This window comes from Netta rufina (genome assembly GCF_964035555.1).
Source record: "Netta rufina genome assembly, chromosome: 25".
NCBI lineage: Eukaryota > Metazoa > Chordata > Aves > Anseriformes > Anatidae > Netta > Netta rufina.
Window position 1 is genome coordinate 901,868 of NC_140149.1, and position 20,683 is coordinate 922,550.

At 48.9% G+C, this 20,683-nt stretch overlaps 1 protein-coding gene across 1 annotated transcript in view; it reads right to left on the reverse strand.

Annotated features, from left to right (window-relative positions):
- KIRREL3 (kirre like nephrin family adhesion molecule 3) overlaps positions 1–20,683 on the reverse strand; it is a gene marked incomplete at its 5' end in the record, with an annotated part of 321,389 nt that overhangs the window by 94,703 nt on the left and 206,003 nt on the right. The window contains one exon of the mRNA XM_084301594.1: positions 16,056–16,133. Within this exon, the coding sequence (XP_084157720.1) occupies positions 16,056–16,133 (78 nt within the window). The remainder of the gene's footprint in view (positions 1–16,055; positions 16,134–20,683) is intronic.

The window sequence follows — 20,683 nt, forward strand, 5'->3', positions numbered from 1 at the left end:
CTGTCCTGGCACGGCTCCACAGCAGCCGTACCGACACATGAGGGAGGGAGCTGTGAGAAGAAGAGGTGATGCCTCTGTACCCCCTGCCAAGCCAGCTTTCTCCTGGCACCTACGGATGCTTTCCTGATGCTCACACCACGTGCAGCTGACCAGCGGAGCTTGCTGAGGGGTCAGCAGATGCTCAGCTGCAGGAGCCTTGCACAGATAGAGAGTGAACTCCCTACAAGCACCGCTTTAATGCACAGAAGAGAAAAAGAGACTTTTCCATCTGAAATAACAGCTAACGCCCAAAGTGTCTGCACTCCCCAAATCTTCCTGATAAAATCCTTTAGGATTTTATAAAAAAACTTTAGGATTTTATCCCATGTGACCTGATATGTCTCAGCCCTGGCTTACACCCAGTCAAGGTGGGTGTACCTTACCTTAGCCTACCCTCTGCTCCCAGGTCGGGGCTGCTCTCTTGAAATACAGCCCCATAAATCTTGTCTCATCCTCTAGTTAGAGGGCATGCAGGACACTTGTCTGTAGGACAACCAGAAGGATGTATAATCCATTTCACAAATGATTTGGAGATTTCAAAGCCTGGCTCAGCTCCCACAAAGAGCAGAAGCGGGAAGTTGTACAGTCTACAGGGCGGAAAATCAGACCAAAGAGCTTGCCCTGGGTTGCACGATGTTTCGCTTCCATCCTTGCCTTTCACAATCAGTTATCAAACGCTTTGAGTAGCAGAGAGAAATACGAAATGAAGAATCACTTCAGAACAGAAAATGCAGACTTTTAATACCAAAACTACTGCATGATTCTCCTCCCGTCTTCCACCTTCTATTCCAAACTGCAAGCCTCACAATGAAATATTGAGAAGGAACTCTCTACGAGAAACTTAGAGTGTGTTGCTTCTGGGGGCTCCTGGCCAGCCCAGCCAGCCCTGTGATATTACAAAGGCATTGAGGACTCTTTCTAGCTCCCTGCTGTTCAGCTGAGCTGAGAAGCAGGGCGAGATTGCTTCAGGTTGTGCTGCGTGAATTAGCAAGTCTAACGATGAAGTGGAGTGAGAATTAGCAGGTTTCTGCTGTAATTATTGTTTGTTTGGATTTTTCCGAGCGGAAATGATTGTAAATATGTGCACTTTCTTCTTCTTCTTTTTTTTTAAAAACAAAAAAACAAAAAACCACAGCATTCATATTCAGGCTGTTCTTTAGAATAATTTGTTTCAACTCTAAAATTAAGCACATGCAATACACAAAAAAAAAATAGATGTGGGGGAAAAGAGAAGATAGGAGATGCTGTGATGAACAGATTTGAGCAGAGCATCAGCCGCGCAGGAAATGTTTTGTGCACATGGCTATCCTTGCTACCCAACGAAGGTGCTTAAAACTCACGCACTTTTCTATCTATACATGAAGGCCTAAGAAAAATTGTTCCCTTCCCTGAAAACCATTGCTGCCACAGTACCCCTAGACCCATGGAATGCCTAAAGAGTGCACTTATCCCCCAGCCTGGAGGGACGAATGGCATTTTCAGGGGAAAACCCGGTGTTATGGAGGAGAGTGGTGACTGGCACCAATGCCTACAACAGCCAAGTCCTGATTTTGACTGGGATTTACCCAATGCAACCAAGCTCCACAAAAAGAGAGCAGAAACATGAACTCAGTCAATACTTATAGCCCTGCAACTGCTCCATCATGTGCACCCTTGGCAGTGGCAAACGGACATGGCACTGAGCACTGCTGTCACTGTGACTGCCCTGCTTCGCTGCCGCAGGAGCTGGGACTATGTTAGAAGGGACCTCAAATGTATTTATACACAAGGCTTTGCTGTTTGTTTTTTACCGGCTCCCTTTCAATGGTCACCACTGCAGAGTCAATGGCTTGCTTGTGCAAAACCCCAGTCCAAGAGGAGATGAGCACATTCTGACCTGCTGAGTTAATTAGCAGGTAATGAGAGATGCTCATCAATAAACCCAGCTGCTTCTGAACCCCCTCCTGGGTTGAGCGCCATGCCTGCAGGACAGAGGAAGCTCTCCATCCCCTGCCAAGCTCCACGTGGCTCGCTCAGCTGATGATGTGCTCTCTCCCCAGCTGCCCTGCAGCGGACAAACCCCCTCCTGTACGCAGTGAGGCAAAGCTTGGCGAGAGCTCACACAACCAGCACGACAGCAGAACCGTTTTTCACTCAGGGATTTTCTGGGGGGGAGATGTTTTTCCATCTGGTTTACTGGTAGAGGATTCCCTGCCTGGAGTTGAGAGCAGGTAGTGTAAAGCTGGGAGTCAAAAAGAAGGGAAATTGATTAGTGTAATATTACGCTCCCTTACAATGCAAAATTATGTCCAAGAATCCCCCCTCTTGAAACCTCACGAGTCCACAGTTGTGGATAGAAACCTCCAGGAAAAAATAATAAAAAAGCCTCTTCTGCACGTCCATCCACAGCAAAACCCCAACACGGGTCTCTCCTCAGGCTGAAATTCCAAGGAACAGGCACAGGAGAGTCCCCAAACGGGTAACAGCCGTGAGGTTAGCCAGCGCTGCCTCCCTTTCTGACTTGAGGGAAAGCTTCCTGCCTGCGACGAGGCAGGGACGTAACCTGGTTAAGGCCTCAGAGGCAGACACATAACCATCATAATAATTTTTAAGAAGCAACGTGCAACACAGTGCCTTACGGACTCCTATAAATTACTCGGCACCCGGCTGCCAGCTCAGCCCAAGCTTGATATTGCCTGCAGTAATTATTTGGATCAAATGCAGTTTATCTGCTTCATATTTGTGTTTCTGTGCTCTCCGGTAACTTATAAATGTCATTGCAGTGTTTATTTGTTATAATGAAACTTAATGACGTTTGAAACCAATGGCTGTGGTTGTGGGCTGCAGGTTTCAAGTAATCTCTTCATCTCAGGAGCAGGAGGCCCAAAGATAACATTAAATTACCCTATAGGAAAGGAAGATGCATGCAGACAGATATTCAGGCCGGTGTATTATTCATTGGAGAGATGACTAGCAATGAGCCACGGCGCCGAGGGCTACGGGCTTCCATCACTGTCACCCAGCAGAGGCGAGCGCTCCTGTCCGAGGGGAGCGTGCTGCCGAGCTGTAAGCCCAACCGCTTCCCCATCGGTCTGAGCAAACCTTCCCCGGCATGGCTTGGGGCCAGATGCCTGCACAAATGGCTGGCAGGGAGGGAGCGAGGTTCTGCTGCCACACAGCTGAGCTGGGCAGGGATAGCTGGATTCAGAAGGCTCTGAGGGGAACAGAGCACAGCAGTGGTGACACCCTGTCCACACTGGCTGGCTGGCCCTGAACGCCTTTCTCCTTCCATGTAAGACCCAGAATAAACTTTTCTTGCCTCTGCTTGAGGCACAGCTCCCTGTCCTCCCTCCTTCTGAGGCCATGAATAATTTCCTCCCTTTGTTTCTCGTGCTGTGTGTATTTATAGACTCTGGTCGTGTCTCCCCTCGAGCTTCCTCTAGACTATATAAATTCACCTCCCCCAGCCTCTCCCTTTGTTCTCTGGTCCCTGGGCCACTCCTGTTGCCACCATCAGCATCCTTCCCAGCTTTGCTCCCCGGGCTGCAGAGGCTGGTGCTGGTCACACCACAGCCCACGTGGAGCTGCAATTACCAATGCCTTATTACCTCAGGATCTGCTGAAGCAAAATGCCTGTGGCAACAGCTGAGAACATCTCCCTCATCTCCCTCTTGCTGTCAGAAATGCCACCATACCCAGGACAGCTAGCACCAAAAGAGCTTTAACCCCTGCAGCACAACCCAGATTCAGAGCATCAGGTTTATGAGCTGCTTTCCACCAAGTGGGCACCAAGGGCTGATGCTTCAGCATCTGGCCAGCAGAGGCGCAGCCCCTTGCTGCTTCCCTGCTCCAGAGCAACGCAGCATTGTGAGCTGTCTCCACAAGGACAGAGAGGCAGGGGAGAGCGGACTTTCAGGGAAACTGCACCTCAGCTGCTGGTTCAGTGAAATCTGGCTTTTTGTATTTGCCTGCTTCTCCTACACAAGGTCGGATAGGTCTGGAAACACGCTGTGCCGCAGCCATCTGTCCTCAGCAGCACAGCCTCTTCCTTCTGCTCTGAAGCTAAGCTGAGAGATGTTTCTCCTGCACCGCCGTGGTCCTCTCTGCCTTTCCTCTCCAAAGCTGTCAGCAACCCATTCCAAAACAGCCGCGGGATGACTGAGAGCTTCAGTCATCTCACATGGTTTCAGGGAAGGACTATTCCCACCAAAATACTCCTTTGGAGGGATGGCAGACAGTGCCTATGCCACTTGGTGGTCTCTGCACCCTGCCACTGACTCAGGTCCCACCCTGCTCCAGCAGATGCTGCAGGGGGTTTGCAACACTGGGAGGTGATTCCCGGAGAGGTCAGGCACTGCATCCCAATGCCTGTCAATGCATTATTCAACCACCAACAGGAAGAAAAAAAAAAAAAGCCTGGGTAACTTATTTGATTAACCTCGTTTGACCATCTGGATTAAAACCAGAAGGTATTATTGGCAGATGTGCTACCTGATGACAACTGACAAGAGAAATTAGTCTTCATTACTCACACTCCTTATGCAACCAGCTGTACAGCACCTCTGGAAGGATGTCACCACGACAGCTCACTTGAGACCTCACGTCCGAGCTCAGCAGGAGCAGAGAGGACCCCGGTGCCCCCCCAGCCTTTCCAGTGGGAGCACTGCAGATGCACGCACCCATGCACAGCTCCTCACAGCACCCAGACTCCTTCCAGAGGCCTCCCAGCAGCAGGCAGGCTGGATATAACCTTGCTCAGGAGCTCCGTGACATCGATTAATGGGGAGGAGAGGATGGTGCAAGGCCACCTGCAGTGACCTTGCCTGCACACCCTCACAAAGGGAGCTGGCTCTGGAATAATGCCACGACTCAGCACGGGGGGGCTGTGGGCCCCGCGGTTCCTGAGCAGCTATCGAAACAAACAAGTTGACAAATGAGGCTGCTTCTTAATGAAGCTGAAGCCAAAGTCAATACTCGGCCCTTCTATCAGGGCACAGATCAAAGATGGTCTCAAGGGCAAGCGACCTTGGTGGGGGTGGGACAGCTGTCACTCGGGGAAAGGGATGGCACGGAAATGAGAAGGAGCAGCTCTGGAAGCTGCTGCTGGAGAGGAGACAAGGGCAACCTGCAGAAAAGGATTTAGAAGAGGAGAAATACAGAAGGCTGGGGGAAAGCCTTTCTTCCAGGCCTGCTGTGCTCTTTCAGCAATTAAATCAGGTTATTAGGATCCTGGTGATCTTGTCCTCCACCAACACTGCTGCAAATGTGGAGCAACATCCTTCTAACAAACCCACATTTCTGGTGTTTTCTCTGCAGAGGCTTTCCTTCTGCCCACCACATAACGAAGTGGCGAAGGATCAAGTTTCCCCCATCTATTTTCAAGTGTTGGGGGAGGTTTAAAATTTCTTCTTCAAGTTTGGTATACTTGCAGCGATTTTCTGCTTTAGGAAGGACAGGGAGGGAACCACAGGCAGGAAGGGAGAGGAAGGAAGAAAACAATAGTACAGAGAAATATATTCCACAGAAGTATAACAGGTGTTCCTGGGTGTAACCCAACTAGAGCCAGCCCAGTTGCAGCAGGGAGGAACCCATCGATGAACACTTGCAGAAGGAGCCATTCATTTGTGCTAGAGCCGGTCCTTGCCAGCCAGATCTGCCCTGCAGCACCTTTGGCTCTGTCACTGTCCACTGCATCCTCTGAGCCACTGCTTTAGGAGGGCCCCTTCCCAAGCAGGGCAGCCTTGCAGCAAGGAATGACTGCGAAGACAGCAGCTCTTCTGAGGACAGTGCATGAAAGGACTCACTTGGGACAGCCCAGGTCTGCTCCCAGCCTCGGTGCTGGTGTGCTGGGGACAAACCCCATTGCTGCTCTTCCATCCCTCCTCTGTAGTTGGCTTGAAGCAAAGATTCCCTGGGGCTGCCTCCCCGTTTGCAAGGCACTGAACACAATGCTGTCTTCACCATCTCCAGAAACCTCCACCGGCTGCTCCGCTCCCCCTGCTTCTCTTTGAAAGCTCCTCAATTCAATGCTGGTCTAAGCTGATGGCAACAAAGACCTGGCATATTTATCTCCAGGTCAACCTAAATATTTCATTTAGCTTCTAAAGAAGTCAATTCCTTTCTCTCTTTCTTCCTTCCTTTATTTTAAATCTCGAAATGCATACCGTCTCTCATGAATATTGATGAGGATCATTAGTCACTGAACATTTCACTTCCCTTCTCTTTTCTCCGTCTATATAAAACCTTCATCTTTGTTAAAGGGAAAAAAAGCCCATCTCACATTATATCTCTGGATGCGTGTTAAGATTAGACCCATTAATACATTTATAGATTGGGTAAATACCTATGGGAACAAATACTGGGCATAAAAGGATATGTACATACAGGCCCTGAGATTGCTACTGCACTGGAGGTAATTGTTAAGGTTGTGGTTTAAGCTCATTTCTTTGTGAAGGATCACAGTAACAGCCCCAGGTGCTAAATAACCATCTTGCTGCCTGCCTGGCCGAGGGGAATTTCTCTCATTCCCCTGCTTCACTCATGCTCTCTACCTCTCCTGCAGGTTTTTTTGACCATGCCTGTTCCTTCTGTCTTCATCAACCTCACCCTGAAGGCTGCTGATGGACTTCAGCTTTATTTACTGTATACAGATGGCAGGGTTTAGCTAGATACAGCAAATAGCTCGGGGTGAAAAAACAGGACTTGCAACATTCAGTTCAATGCTTTATAGCAATATTTCACTATTTCCTTATGATTAGGATGGATTTTTAGAAGGACTTAAAAGAAAAGCCAACCCCAACAACACAAGGTACTTTGTTGGGAGTTTTGCAGTACCTTTCAGTCAATGCCAACGAACTCCCACTTCACTGTGAAATAGGAACAGGTTCATCGTGTGTTGGGCTGAAACCCACAGTTTCCCCCAAATTCGTCACCACAGAGTGAAATATAGCTGTGTTGCTCTGATCCAGGAGCGCCACCTGGCAGCTCAGACTGCGGAGCAGAGGTGATGCCATGGGACATAGCGACACACGGGAAACCAGCGGGTGTGACCAGTTTTGTCACAACTAGTTCTCTGGGTCTTTTCACGGCATGCCAAAGCAACAGACTCCTGTGCCTGCAACACCAGAAGGGTTTCATCTCCTCAGCAACCTCACTGAGCTCCCACCCTGCAGCCTGGAAGCACCCTGGCCACGGCCACAGCAAGTTTCTGTCCATAACTCCACAGTAGATTTACTTCCGCTGGCTTGAGAGCTATTTTAGTGGCAAGCCTAGCTGTTTATCAATACAGAGCACGTGTCTCAGAGTGGGACTTACAAGGCTGCAACAGTTTTAATTGATATTCTAAGCTACAGTAACTTGGTAGTGCTTTGTTGCTCCTTGGTGTGAATCTCCAGCCCCAGCTGAGCCTGCAGAAGCACACAGGACCTGCCTCCAGGAGAGGACAGCTGGGGATCCAGACCAGGCAGACAGAGATGAACCCCATGTTTCCCTGCAGCGCTGGGAAGCCTCTCAGTGCCTTGCAGAGAGCAGTACTGCATTGCAGTGCCTGTGCCCAAGGAGGACTCCTACAAGAGGCAGAACCAAGCTCTTCCTTTCTCCAGGTTTGGGTAGGGATATACTGACACCCTCCTGCCCTCATCACGCCATTGTGTCAATGCCAGGAGAGCTTACAGGAGGATTTATGGCATCATCAGAACTTTAGTTAATGGTATAGCCAGGCCCGCATGTTTAGGTTCAGGTCTGGTGGACACCATGTCAGTGGTGTGCCCTGTACTGCTTATGAAATACAGCCTGCCAGCAACCTCTCTGGCAGGGTCCCCACGGACACCGAGGGAGGAAAGCTAAATAACAGACCCCCGGGCTGCAGCAACAGCTCTGCAGAGAGGGAGAAATTATCAACAAATACACACGCTCAAAGGTAAACTCTGCGGGTAGCCTGGAGGCAGCGCAGAGATGAGAAAGCTGGAGTCACTGCCTTCAGAGCGCTGCCTTGCATCTCCTTTAATTCATGCTCCCTCTGTCCCATCGACACTTTAAAAATAAACCACTCCAAAGCCAACAAAGACAGCAAGCAACACAGATGGCCAGACTTCACTGGGTAAAGCAAAGCACAAACTTATCCCTGCCCTTTTCCATGTGAATCTTACTGGATGAGACTTTCCCCATCAAGGACCTGCAGAGCAGCACAAGGACACTGGGATATTCTTCACCACACCTTAGATATCAGTCTATACTTACTAACAGCTAATATCCCTGGAACACCTTCAGCAGGGCCTCTATCTCTGCTGGGCACTGCTTCACGCAGTGCCTGGCTCTCCCGCACAACCCACAGGCTCTGCGGGATGGGAATCAGCTATGGAATTCCTTAAGCCAGCACGCAGGGCATGAGGAAGTCCTGCGTTCATTTATTTAAGATTGCACAGCAATAGCTTTCCACAGGGGACTGCTACTTGAATCAATAGATAAAATTACACCCTTAGCCTATTAGCTGCTACAACCTCACCGTTACCATACAACTCGCAAGCTTGGTGCCAGGTCTATAACCAGCAGGGCTCTCAGCTGCGTAGGCATCAGAGGATGGTACTCAGCTCTCCTCCAACCTGAGAGCACTGCAGCAGCACGTGGAGGAACCTGAAGGCAGGAGTTTCCTACCCTGTCTGAGCAGAGCTGTGCAGGGCATGTGGATCCCTCTCACGGAGCATCCCTGCACATGTGCACGATGGATCTTACCAGAGAGGATTTGGTTCTCAGCAGTGCTGAGGTCCTGCATTTTACACAGTTCTCCAGCTGGCCCAACCAAGGCAAAGCCTCCCCTGACACCAAACAGAGACAGCTTGTTTGTTGTTTTTTCCTCAGGTTTAACTTACATCCCTGCCTTGTTTAGCTAACAGACACACAAAGCACCAGAGAGATGTCAATGAGACCTCTGCTGATAACAATGCATCTTTAACAACTTCTCCGGAGCTTGCTCCATGCACTCACCTCTTCCTTCTCAAATGCCTTTGTCAGATAAAGAACAAAAGGCTCAATGCGGCTTATATGGGAAGAAGCCTTCCCTAATCAATTGCGATTGTGTCTTCACGGGCAGACACGAGTGACAACGCTCGGGGTAAGGCGAGCTTTCCTATCACAGAGCTGCCAAGCCCTGCCGGAGACAGCACCTTTACTGGCAATGACAGCAGAGTTAGCAGTGCAAAATGTGCACCAGGCTCCATGAGGAGCTTTGGAAATCAGCTGCAGTGGGTTCCAGTAGATTACATGCCATGGACCCTGTGGCTTTTAGCAAAACATTAGGGGAAGTCTTGTTGCCAGGCTGCAGACTGATGCCAAGAGGTCCTGCTCATTGCCCAAGCCTCAGAGGGTGAAGTGGGAGGAGATGCTGGGACCCCTCAAGTTGTTTAGGGACTGCTGAGCCCCATTTTGTGCAACAGCAGGATGAGCCAACACCTTTTATTTATTATTATTATTTTTTACAGGGGTGATGGGGGTTGGCTCCAATTTATCTTCAAGACTGAGAAGGATTTGTGCTCAGCCTGTGCTGCTGTGGGTGTAAAGTCACTTGCAAGATCCCACTTCAGACTATGTGTCCCCATAAATCCAAGCAATTCTGAGGCAGCAACTGCCTTGCTGGGCTGCTAACGGGTGGCATGAATACGTCATTGCATCTCAGTGCCACTCTAATAGCACGTTTTCCTGGCAGGAAACGTTCACTGAACCCTCTTTGAACTACTGCAGGCAGCAGAAGTGGTGTTCAAGCAGAGACATTTGGAGCAGAGACACAGCAGCTTCTCTGAACAAGCCATTTTTTCCCAGAACAGCAGGGACTCCATCCCAGAGTCCCAGCTGGTTTCTCTCCAGGAAGCAATATGGGGCCTGACAGAGAAGAGCTTTGAATCAGACTGGCACTGAAAGGATGCTCAGCCTTTCGCAGAGAAAGGCAGAGAGTTTCTCTGCTCTCCCCTGAAGGAGGGCATGATGGTACAGCTGGAGCAGGGTGGGATTGAGCTGGCCACAGACCCGCACCCAAATGAGAATGACGCTTCCATCCTTTGTACCTACCAGCATGTGCCAGGCTTCGATATTTAGGGCACATTTTAAAGCCTAAACCCTATTTTGGGTTTACAACCACCTTCTTTCCTCCTCTGCTCTCTATCCTTCTTGGTGTTGGACTCTCCTCATCTCCCGTCCCAGCACCCTGCCAACCGAAACACCCCCCGCCCCCCAGCACAGGGCTGCTACAGAAATACTCTCAGCCTTCATTCTTGCAAGAGCTGCAGATTCCCTCTGAGAAGCTATTAAGAAGCAGTCGAATAGAGCAACCTTTCATTGACAAGTCACTCGGCCCTTTAAACGATCTCCAAATAGTGTTTTCTTTTTATTGCTTTCTGCAGTTTAACAGCCTTGATTTCAAGTTACTTTGGCTTATGATAAACTCCAGATCTATAGCGCTTCTATTCTCTTCCTCTTTGGTCTCTCTCGCCCACTTCTTCTTTACGTTTTTATTAAAAAAAGATCCAGGAAAACAGATAGCAGATTAAAAGGGAAACAAATTGAAATGGGTCAAATGTATCTTGCTTAGATGACAGCCACCCCATTAGATACTTTTAAACAGGACAAATAATCTGTTCAGCAGCACAAGTGGGCTTTTACATTTATTCTAAATTACAAACCAAATGATTGCAGCCTCAAATGGAAGCAGTGGCTAATTGCACTAATATCTCACTAATTCCAGCACCAAGGAATGGGGAAAAACTAACGATTTCCACCATTTTACCAATTATTCAATTTAGACCAAGGTACATTATGCAAACCCTGGGTTGAGCTTCCTCTCCATTTTGTGATCTATGACAAGGACTGGAATTCCACTTATTAATAATGGAGGAGCTACAGTTATTCTAAGGATGGGTATGAGATAATTATAAGCCATAAAAAACAGCTTTCATATGCATACACAATTCTCTCCCTGTGCCTAACAGAACTGAAACCTATCTGCAGGCTGGAGATAGGCAGGAGCTGGAGACCATAAGCCCCATCCAGAGACACCGCTGGATGTTGCTGAGCACAAAGGCACAGCTGGTAAGGCAGCAGAAGTGGGCTGCATGGAGGGATGAGCTGCCACAGGTAACAGAGCATGGGGGTGGCTCTCCTTCATCCAAGCATCATCATCACTGCCTCGCTGGGCCAACCCTGACATGCATCCTGTACTGCATCTGAGCTATGGGGATGAGTGCCACCTTTTGGGACCTCTGTCTCTCTTCCCCCTCTCCCCAGCAAGAGGCATCAGACAGAGCTTTGCTTAGTCCCAGCACCCTTAACTAAGACCCCAAACCTCCTCAACAAGGGGGCTGAGGGGAAGCTCACAGTGTGGAGTCCAAAGCTTTTAGGCCATTTGTAATTCCCCAAAACCTGAGGTTAGCCTTACACTAACCACCAGCCCCACAACACCCATGTCATCCTTAGAGAAAAATCTCTGGCTGTGGATTCAGATAGCCCCTAGCTGGGCAGATTTCTGGAGCCATTACGCCACGAATGGGATTTGCTAAGCAGCACCCTCTCCCAATTAAACACAGACCGGCTCTTGCTGCCACGCAGAGATGCAGCCCTGCAGCAACAGCTGCTGGCATCCCAGTGCTCTGCAAAGTGCACGGAGACACCTTGAATGCGGAAAGCTTCTGAGCCCTGGTTCTGCTCCCAGCCATGATGCAAACAGAGGGATGCTGCTGCCAGCAATGGCTCCAGCACCGAGCCCTCTCCTTGCGCAGCAGCCAGCACTCCCAGCCACAGTGGCTGAGCCCAGGGAAGATGCCTGCAGGTTAAGGTACAGATTTCAGCCTCATGCCCATCCCTGATTGATGGCATGGATGCAAGCAAGGCAGAAAGTAGGGACATCAGCCAAGCAGGGAGGTGAAGAGGTGTCTTTGTCCTTCCTTGCACACAGACCATTATACAGAGCAGGAGGATGCTGCTGTGCCAAGCCCCATTCTGTCCCCTTTTCTAGCCATGCCTGCTTTCACAGCCTCAGAAAAGGATGAAGCATGTCCTTCCCTCTATGCAGTAACACATCTGAGTGTGGGGCCACCCCACAGAACCATACGGGAGGACTCCAAAGCCACCACCGTGCCCAGAAAGGTGAGAGGCAGGGAGAGGCTGCAGGCACCTCCAGCAGCCGACGGCTGGTGGGAACAGGTGGCGAAGGAGTAGGCTGACACCTCCAAGCACTTAATCGTTCCCGTTAGTAGCTTTATGAATGGCAGCCAAAAAGTGCCATAATTGCTGCAGCGACGCTTGCTAATGACTCGTGTTAGATCTGGCGAGAAGTCAAAGGCAGGAGAGAGGAAGAAAAATAACAGAAGCAGGATCAACATGTGAGCACCTGCCTCCGGCCACCCCAGAAGAGAGCAGAGAGCCCAGCTTGGAGTCTGCAGCGATGGATGGGCAGGGACTAAGTGCGACGGGAGAGCAGGGAGGGGTTTGCAGCACAGCCTCCATCTCCAGCTTTGGGAAGGGAAGATGGCTGAATGAGGTGGGGAACGAGGAATAAAAAAAAAAAGTCCCAATTTTCAGGTTAGTCAGAAATGCTTCTTTTCTTGGGTGACTACAGCATTGCCACCTTTCTGCTCCAAAAGTCACTGTGAGCCAGGGGAAATCACCAAACCCTGGGGAAGGCAGGGCAGCTCAACTTGCCACCAGCTTCAGCAGGACCTCTGTTTTCTGCTTTGTGTTTTGGGACATCCTGCCCAAGCTACAGCTCCCACTAACCCACCACTATGGCCAGGGGTGGAATCCAGCCCCGTGTGCACTAACAGCATGCTCCTACCGATTATGTATCTGTTTCTGAATGTTAACAAACAGGCGGCAGCATCTGATTGAGTGGGTTATTAGCAGAATGAAGACAGATGGCAGAGGATTAACTCTAAAGCGTCTTTATTGCAAGGCCGTCACTGCAGACAGCTCTACCTCTCTCCCTCTGTCTACAACTGTCACCAGCTTAATTCCACCCTACAACTCACAGCCGGCACCAAGCAGCAGTCCCAGCACGCCAGTGAGGAACCGTCAATCACAGCAAAGGGATGGGCACGTTGCAGCCACACTGGAGCAACACCTTCCTACGCCTGCCCCTCAAATGCACCCGAATCCAGCCTGCTGTCCCAGCTCATGCTTTGCAGAAGCGATACAGCATGAGGCAACTGCAGCCGATGCAGTGCAGCAACACCAGATGTGGGGGGACGGCTGAAATCGATTTTGCTTTGCATATCACCACCAGCAGCATCCGAGGCTGTGCTGTTGCTTTGCAGCTGCGAGAGATCCTGGCACCTCCTCCAGACCTGTTTTTTTTCAGGACCCTGGTTGATATATGGTGATATGAAGAGCTGATGTGCGTTAACTAATGCTAATGGAGGTGAGTTCTTGGACATTTATTTTTGCTTCGCACCCTGGAAGACAGCTCAGCCAGAAGAGCTTGCACCTGCAATCATGCTAATGGATGTGCATCGCTTGCCAGCTGGGATGCAGACAACATAATGCTAGCAAAGCCCCTTGCTGGGCATGGCCACAGAGCATCCATAAGACACAATATTTATTTCACCCTGCTGGGAGAGGTTGCCACAGTGGTCTGCAAGTGCCTAACCTGGATCTTGTCCATGGGGACAGCCAAGAGAAGCATTTGCCCAAGAGAAGGACTTTGAGAGCAGCCACTCCCCTCTAGTTCCTAGCAGATGCAGCCCAGGATGGCTCCGTACCAGGTCTGCAGCCGTACAGCGCTGTGCAGCTCCTCCACTCCGACAAGACCTCCGTCTAAGTCCTCTTCTGCTTTTCTACCTAGGAGCCCATTCTGTAGATGTCTCCATTAAATGACAGCAAGGTTCTAATGATCTCTGTAATTACCCATTTCCACTACGATGGAGACCCCACACCTTGTAATTATCCGATTACCCCACTGCCTACCTTTGCTTTCAGCTCCTTCAGCTGCCCTGTCATTATTAATAGGGCTATTCATTAGCACCATAACACAATAAAAGAGGAAAAACTCTCACTTGGAAAAAACATGAAGGGGAAGCTGTCTCACTCCTTATTCCTGCAAGGTAACTGGCCCAAAGAACCTGGCTCAGGTACTTTTGGCAGGGAATACCTCTGGGATGACCAGACATCTGAAACCCCCCTCTGCTCCCACCAGTGCTCAGCCCATGTTTTACAGCTTGGATTCATGCCGAAATCTAAAACCCAGGAGGCTTGAGGTCTGCAATTGTCATCCAGAACCATCTCCAGCGAAAACACGAGTCCCAGGCGGTCTTTGTGGCCATGGAAATCCCCCGACTTTGTGTTCATTTTTTTTTTCTTTTTTGGCAGATTGTACCTTTAAACATAATGGCCCTGCAGTCTGCGGGGGCCAGAAACTCATCTAGAGGCAGGCATGCTTTGTTCCCTTCCCCACACAAAGCCTTTAGTTTTGGCCTTTCATGTGTCTTTGTTCTGTCTCCACAAAGCCATGTCAGGGCTGAAAAGGGGGCTTGCTCCGTAGGTGGATGCAGGCTTTGAATCCCAAAGGATGGGATGGGATGCCCACGTGCAGCACCTGGGAGCATCCCAGGGGCAAGGCCAGGCAGCCTTAGAGAGGCTCGAGGAACACAAAAGCAGCAAGAGATTGTACCTTCTCACAGCTCTTGGATGAGGCTGTTCCGTCCTTTCTCCCAAGGGGCAGCCCCTTTCCTATTAAAAATATTCTAATCAATGTTTAAAAAGCACGGGATAATTAACAAACATGAGGTGAAAGCTTGTGAAGTGCTTTCTCCATGTTATCAGCTCAGTAGCAGGACTCCTGGGGAGCCGAGGGAACCTTTGATCTTCTAACTGATATTCAAGCCATACGCCTGCCTCCACTGGAGCTTCACCCCATGCAAGCTAATGCACCTTTTGCTCTCATGAAGGCAAGGCTTCCTGCAGGAACAAAGACCCCTATGGCCAGTCACTGGGCAATATGCCATCCTACACACGCAATAGAAGGTACAGCGGGCAAGTCAGCCCACCTTCTGCCCAACCAGTCCCCAAAACAAGGACTGAGCCCAGCTTGGACCTCTTTGGGTTGAGCTCGCCATCCCCAGCAGCAGCCCTACTCTTGTACACATCCTCAGCACGCACCTTCCGACTGGCCCAGCCCCGGGACTTGCACCCTCCTTGGATCCAGCATTACCCAGAGGTGGGGCTGCACCAGGGTCTGCTTCAGAAAAAAGCAGCCAAGCAGTGAAGCTACGAGAAGCAAGGATGTTGATCCTTCTGAGCATAAATAGTTTTTGTTTAGTTATTACACTTCATAATTATTTATGGTATTTCTATGGATTAATCAATGCTCATAAAATACCTGGGGGATGACTAGAATATAAAACAGGGAAACTTTAGCGAGATCTCTGCCTCAGCACAGGGGTTTGACAAGTAAAGCAACTATGCTTTTGAGAAGGCACAGCAGCCCTGATCTCAGGTGAGAGATTTATCCAAGCAAACGCCGACACCTTTTGAACACAGCAAGGCTAAGCCTGACTCTCATTGACTTTTGTACCTCTGCCACCAATTAGCCAGACATTTGTTCAGCAAGGAAGTCCATATAAGCTCCAGGATGTTGCAGCTTTAATATTATGAGGGGTGAAGGTAACCTGAGCATATCCCCACTCCTCTCCAGTGGGGACAGATGCACCAGCTGAAGACAAGTGCTTTGAAGGTGTCCTGGTGAGGCATCACCACCCAAGCAGAATAAAAGGACTAGAAGCAACGACTGCTGAAAGAGCTTCCTGTGTGACAAATCCCTTTCATGGGAAAAGACAGTGGATTTGGGATGAATGGAAGCAATAAGCTCCTGCTCTTCTCTTGCTACTTCATACAGGGGCTTCCCCCATCTGCTTGCCCAACAAGACGTTTCAGAAATCAAAGAGGAAGCAGGGTTTTCCCCTCGGGGCGAACAAGAAGCTAGCGTGTTCCTAGCAATAGTGAATCCTTGTGATGAGACTGCTAAGGAGGAAGGATGAAGAGAAGGTGGGGAAACCGCTCACCTTCAGTCATCCTGCGGTACTTCTCCTTGTACATGAACCCCAGTACTAGGCAGCATCCTCTTCCTGGGAGCCCCAGTTCTGCAAGAGAAGAAAGAGCCATGTTAGAAGGCTGGGGACAAGAGCAAAATGGGGATGCTGCAGGGAAGGAGTTCTGCCAGCTACTTTGCTCAGGGGAAGCACCAGCGATGTGCAAACTGCTGGTCCCAACCCAACCACATCCAGCTGACTGCTCTGCTCAGCCACACGCCAGAGCCAGGAGGGTCACTGTCCCCTCCCTGTTTCTTAAGCACGCCTTTCTATTGTGCATAGGGAACAAGCTGCATCTTCCTATGCACCAGTGTGCTGCAACAACACGGGCTCTTAAATCCTGGTCTCCCTTGGCAGGCAGGGCAGTGGATGGGACATGGCACTCCAAAGGGAAGACAAAGCTGGCTTGAGGCACCTTGCTCTTCGGAAACAAGCGGGTGACCCAGCAAGCGGCAAAGTGCCCGAGTCCAAGGAGGCCTATGCCTTTGATGCCTTGAGTCCTTAATGGGGCTTTCTGACTATTGACAACCAACAGAGAAAGATCTGAGCGTGGCTTCTCCAGAAGTAGGCTGCGTGCACGTGTGCTCTCCCCACGCGCATCTCAGTGCGGCAAAAAGCTCCCCTTCTTCAAACGCATTCTGTGTCACAGCGGAGAAAATTAAGGTACCACGTCCCCGCCACTGCCTGCCTGCGGACCTGCTGTGCTCCTCAGGGGCTGCCGTGCTTCGCGGGGCCCCGCTGATCAAAGCCCCTTTGATGTTTACTTAATGTGGCTGTGGTCTCCTCGGAGCCTGCTATCCGAGGACGGGGCACTCGGGAGCGTTGTGGAGCCATGAGCAGGAGGGGAAGGCAGCGGAACAGGAGCACAGCGAGGGCTGCCTCTCTGCTCAAGCCAGGCAGCACCGCACAGGCTGGGCTTCGGGCTCCATGCCGGAAGGGTTTGCGCTGCACAGCTGGGCTGCGTTGGAGCAGGAGGGTTGCTCACCACTGTGTGATGTGCAGGGAAGATGCCTGGAGTCATACAGCACTGCGTATGAAATATTCCTCCCTAGGGCTGCTAGCTACTGTGGCATTCTGACAGAAGAGTCATCCTCCTCCTCTTGCGTACAGCATCTCGGGGCAGAATTGGAGCCCAAATCCAGAAGGCACAAATGACTTGTGACCCCCACGGTGCTCAGGGTACAAGCAAGACAAGTTAAAAAAGTTTCTCTAACATTAATGGGGATCCATCTTGCAAGAGCTTAAGGACCAACAGCTCCTGATCCTAAGGGTCTCATGACAGAGGTCATCAGCAGCTAGCCAAATAAATGCTATGTGCTGTCCCACTAAAGGAAATGGCCATACAAAATGTCTATCAAGATGTCTAAGGTAAGCCAAAATTTGGTTGTCCCTTAAATACACACTGTCACTTAAAGTCAGACCCCAGAGGGAAATGGGCATCCGTGGGCAGTGACACACTTCATCTATCAGGATGACTTTGGAAGTGTCCATAATTCTCTCACTAACTCTAAAAGGTGGCGACCAACTCAGATGTAGATGCTTAAAGATTAGACCATTCAAGACAGGTGAACTGACTACCCACATTCTCAGCAGTTGCTTTGAGTCAGAGTCCTTACCATCAGCACGAGGCAAACAGCAACCTCCTCCTGGCTGATGCAGAGGTTGCAGCCAGCCCTCCTGCTCCTCAGGCTGGGGGTGATGTGATCCGTGTCACCCTGCACAGCCTGCTCTACAACCGCAAACACACCCAGAAAGGTGTCAGCTTGCAGAGTGTTATGTGTTCAGTACTCCCCGTTACTGTTAAACCTGCTGGTTTTAGGTGAAGGACATTCAGCGTGGGCTGCCTCGGTTAGGGCTGGCCAACAGCTAGAATAGATAAGACCTCGCTGAACTTCAGGTGGGTTTCCATAGAGGACTGCACAATGCTGCGAGGACAAACACCCTGTGTGCATCAGCTGCAGGCTGCCGATAGCCTCCCTCGCCTCTGGGGCTGTTGACACAGAGCCTGCAACGCATTTATGCCTTTATTGATGGAAAAGACAAATGGCATTGATTCCTATTGAGCTTTCAACAAGCACTAAGCTATCAAAGTGCAATTAAAACAACACAATTAGATTAGCGTCACACAAGGCAGCACAGTCCACAGCGGGGTTGAGCAAGCCAGCATTGCTGTCTTGCTAATTTCATCGTGCATCGTACAGCCCTGCACATGCATAACTGTTTTTTTTTTTGCCCCCAGACTTGGAGCCCTGGCATGGCAAAAGCTGCCATACTCTCTGCAGCCAACAAACAGCTGCAAGAACATCCTGAGCCAAAACAGAGGGGAATGGAACTGGGACAGGGGCAGCAAAAGGTGCAGCTTACTTGGGGGGGAGAAGAATGTCAACACGGTGCCCAAATTCAGATGTCCAGCTCTCATCTTCCAGTTGCTGGCAGAGAAATGCTCCCCAGAAAGAGCCTGTGCTTTAGAGGTGATGACAAGGGGCTACGACTGAAGACAAGGGCTGTGGTACCCAGTGCCCCAAGCACAACTTTGCCCTTGCGGGAGGGAAAGAGAGATCCATGAGACTGGGGTTGTCACCCATCTGGAGCCTGGATGATCCCCCAGCGATATGGGTGTCGATGGGCCGTTTGCCTCCCTGAAGGGTGCTATAATTAATGCTTATAAAACACTTTGATATCCCATGATGAAAGGAGCTATACAGGAGCACTACATTATAATAATTCATACCATAAATTTGTGAGAACATGCAAAAATCTTTATAGCTAAAGGCACCTTTAAATACTTGAGAGTGCCTTTAAAAGGTAAAATACTTCAAGATGACTCTGATGCCTACGGATGTCTCACCACTTCACAGCTTTTAATGGCTATCTAAAAGCTTAAATAGTGAAGCAGACACCCCAGCATTTTAAGTGTTCTGGCTTTAGGGGGCTGCTGAGATACCACTGAAAAAAAGAACATTTTAACCCATGGGTGTGTGGCACCTACCTCCTGAAACAAATCCTATCCACTTCCTTGCAATGACAACTGTTTTTTTTTTTTTTTTTTTTTTTTTTTTGTTTTTTTTTCTAGCATAGTGGAATGAGTTACAGCTGAGGTTTGTCACCCTGGCCACTTATAAAAAGTGTGAGTTTAAGTATCATGTTTGGAAAATACACAGCAAAAGCACATTTTGCCTCAAAGAAGTATATGCATTGATTCATCCCAAAATCTGTAGAAGAGCCACTTAGACAAAGCAAAAGCAAGTCCAAGCCATGTGTTGGGGCATTAGGGGCAACAAGTGACAAAGAAGCAAAATTCAATGCAAAGAATAGTTCAGAGGATGAATCAAGCTTATGACTTCTAGGAAGTGACCTTTATGTACATCTTAGGCAACAGAGGAGGTCAAGCTGGCTTTGGGAGAGAGGTATCATTTCCCTGGCCCAAATTATGAAATCCTGCTTTTTCTGTATTTCCCCCCATCATTTGGGATTTCTTTACTTACTCTTAAGGCAATTCTCCCAATGACAAATCAGAAAGGGATCCAAGTTTCTGATCAACCAGTGCATTAAAGGCTAACACTGCAAAGAAGTAATAAACGTTTATTAACACAATTATAATGTGTACTATTGTGTAGCTGTATTCCACCAGGAATGGTAATAAATGTTTAATAGCTCAATAATACCTGTTTAATAATTTTTCAGCTTATCCTGTCTAATTGCAAGTTTATTAAAGAACGATAAACTTTATAATCACTGTAAAGGCATAATTGCAACTCCATTGCTTATTTAATATTGAGTTAATTATATTACAACTAAGTTATATTTTCCCATACATATTAAATATCAATTAGCTGTTTTAAACTATTGATTTGTATTTAATTAACTATGCTATTATATACCAATTAAGCTCTTATAAGAGAAGCAGAAACAGCTGGTCTCTTAAATTAAAATTTAAAAACATTGTATTAAAATAAATATCACGTTTCTATTTTCTCATGTTTTCCTTTTGCAGAGATGGCAATTTGCTATCTGTAAATATTTTTTCCAATCGTATGTTATATCTGTGAGCTTTGTTCTGACCTTTTCCTTTCCAGGATGGGAAGGGGCAACCTCCATGGCAAACGGCCACCACGTTTGGGACTGGCTAACAGTGGGATGGGAAAAACAGAGGGCTGGAAAAGCCCCCTCTCACCTGGGGATCTACGAAGTCAAGAACTTGGGCGTGAGCTCCTGAAAGAGCATGAAAGTCCTGGAGAAAAGGAGCTCCATACCTTCCTGGCGTCCCTAATTCAGCTACCAAGGGCAGTAGGAGATGATCCTATCACCAAATCCAAGAGTTTGGTATTGCTTTTAAAAACAGTTGAGAAACCATGTGCTCTTGCTTAGAAGTATGCTGTCCTGACATGTCAAGTTGTCTGCTACTGAATACCTTGCTAAAAATAACAAAAACAAAAACACACAAAAAAGAAAAAACAAACAAACAAACAAACAAACAACTCATTACAAAATGGAAAAATAAAAACAACACTAATTCTTTCCCTGGTCTTTTCTGGAAAGCCCTAAGTCTCCCAATGTTCTTGGCTTCACCACGGTAGCAATGATTCATCCCAGCAGCTAGA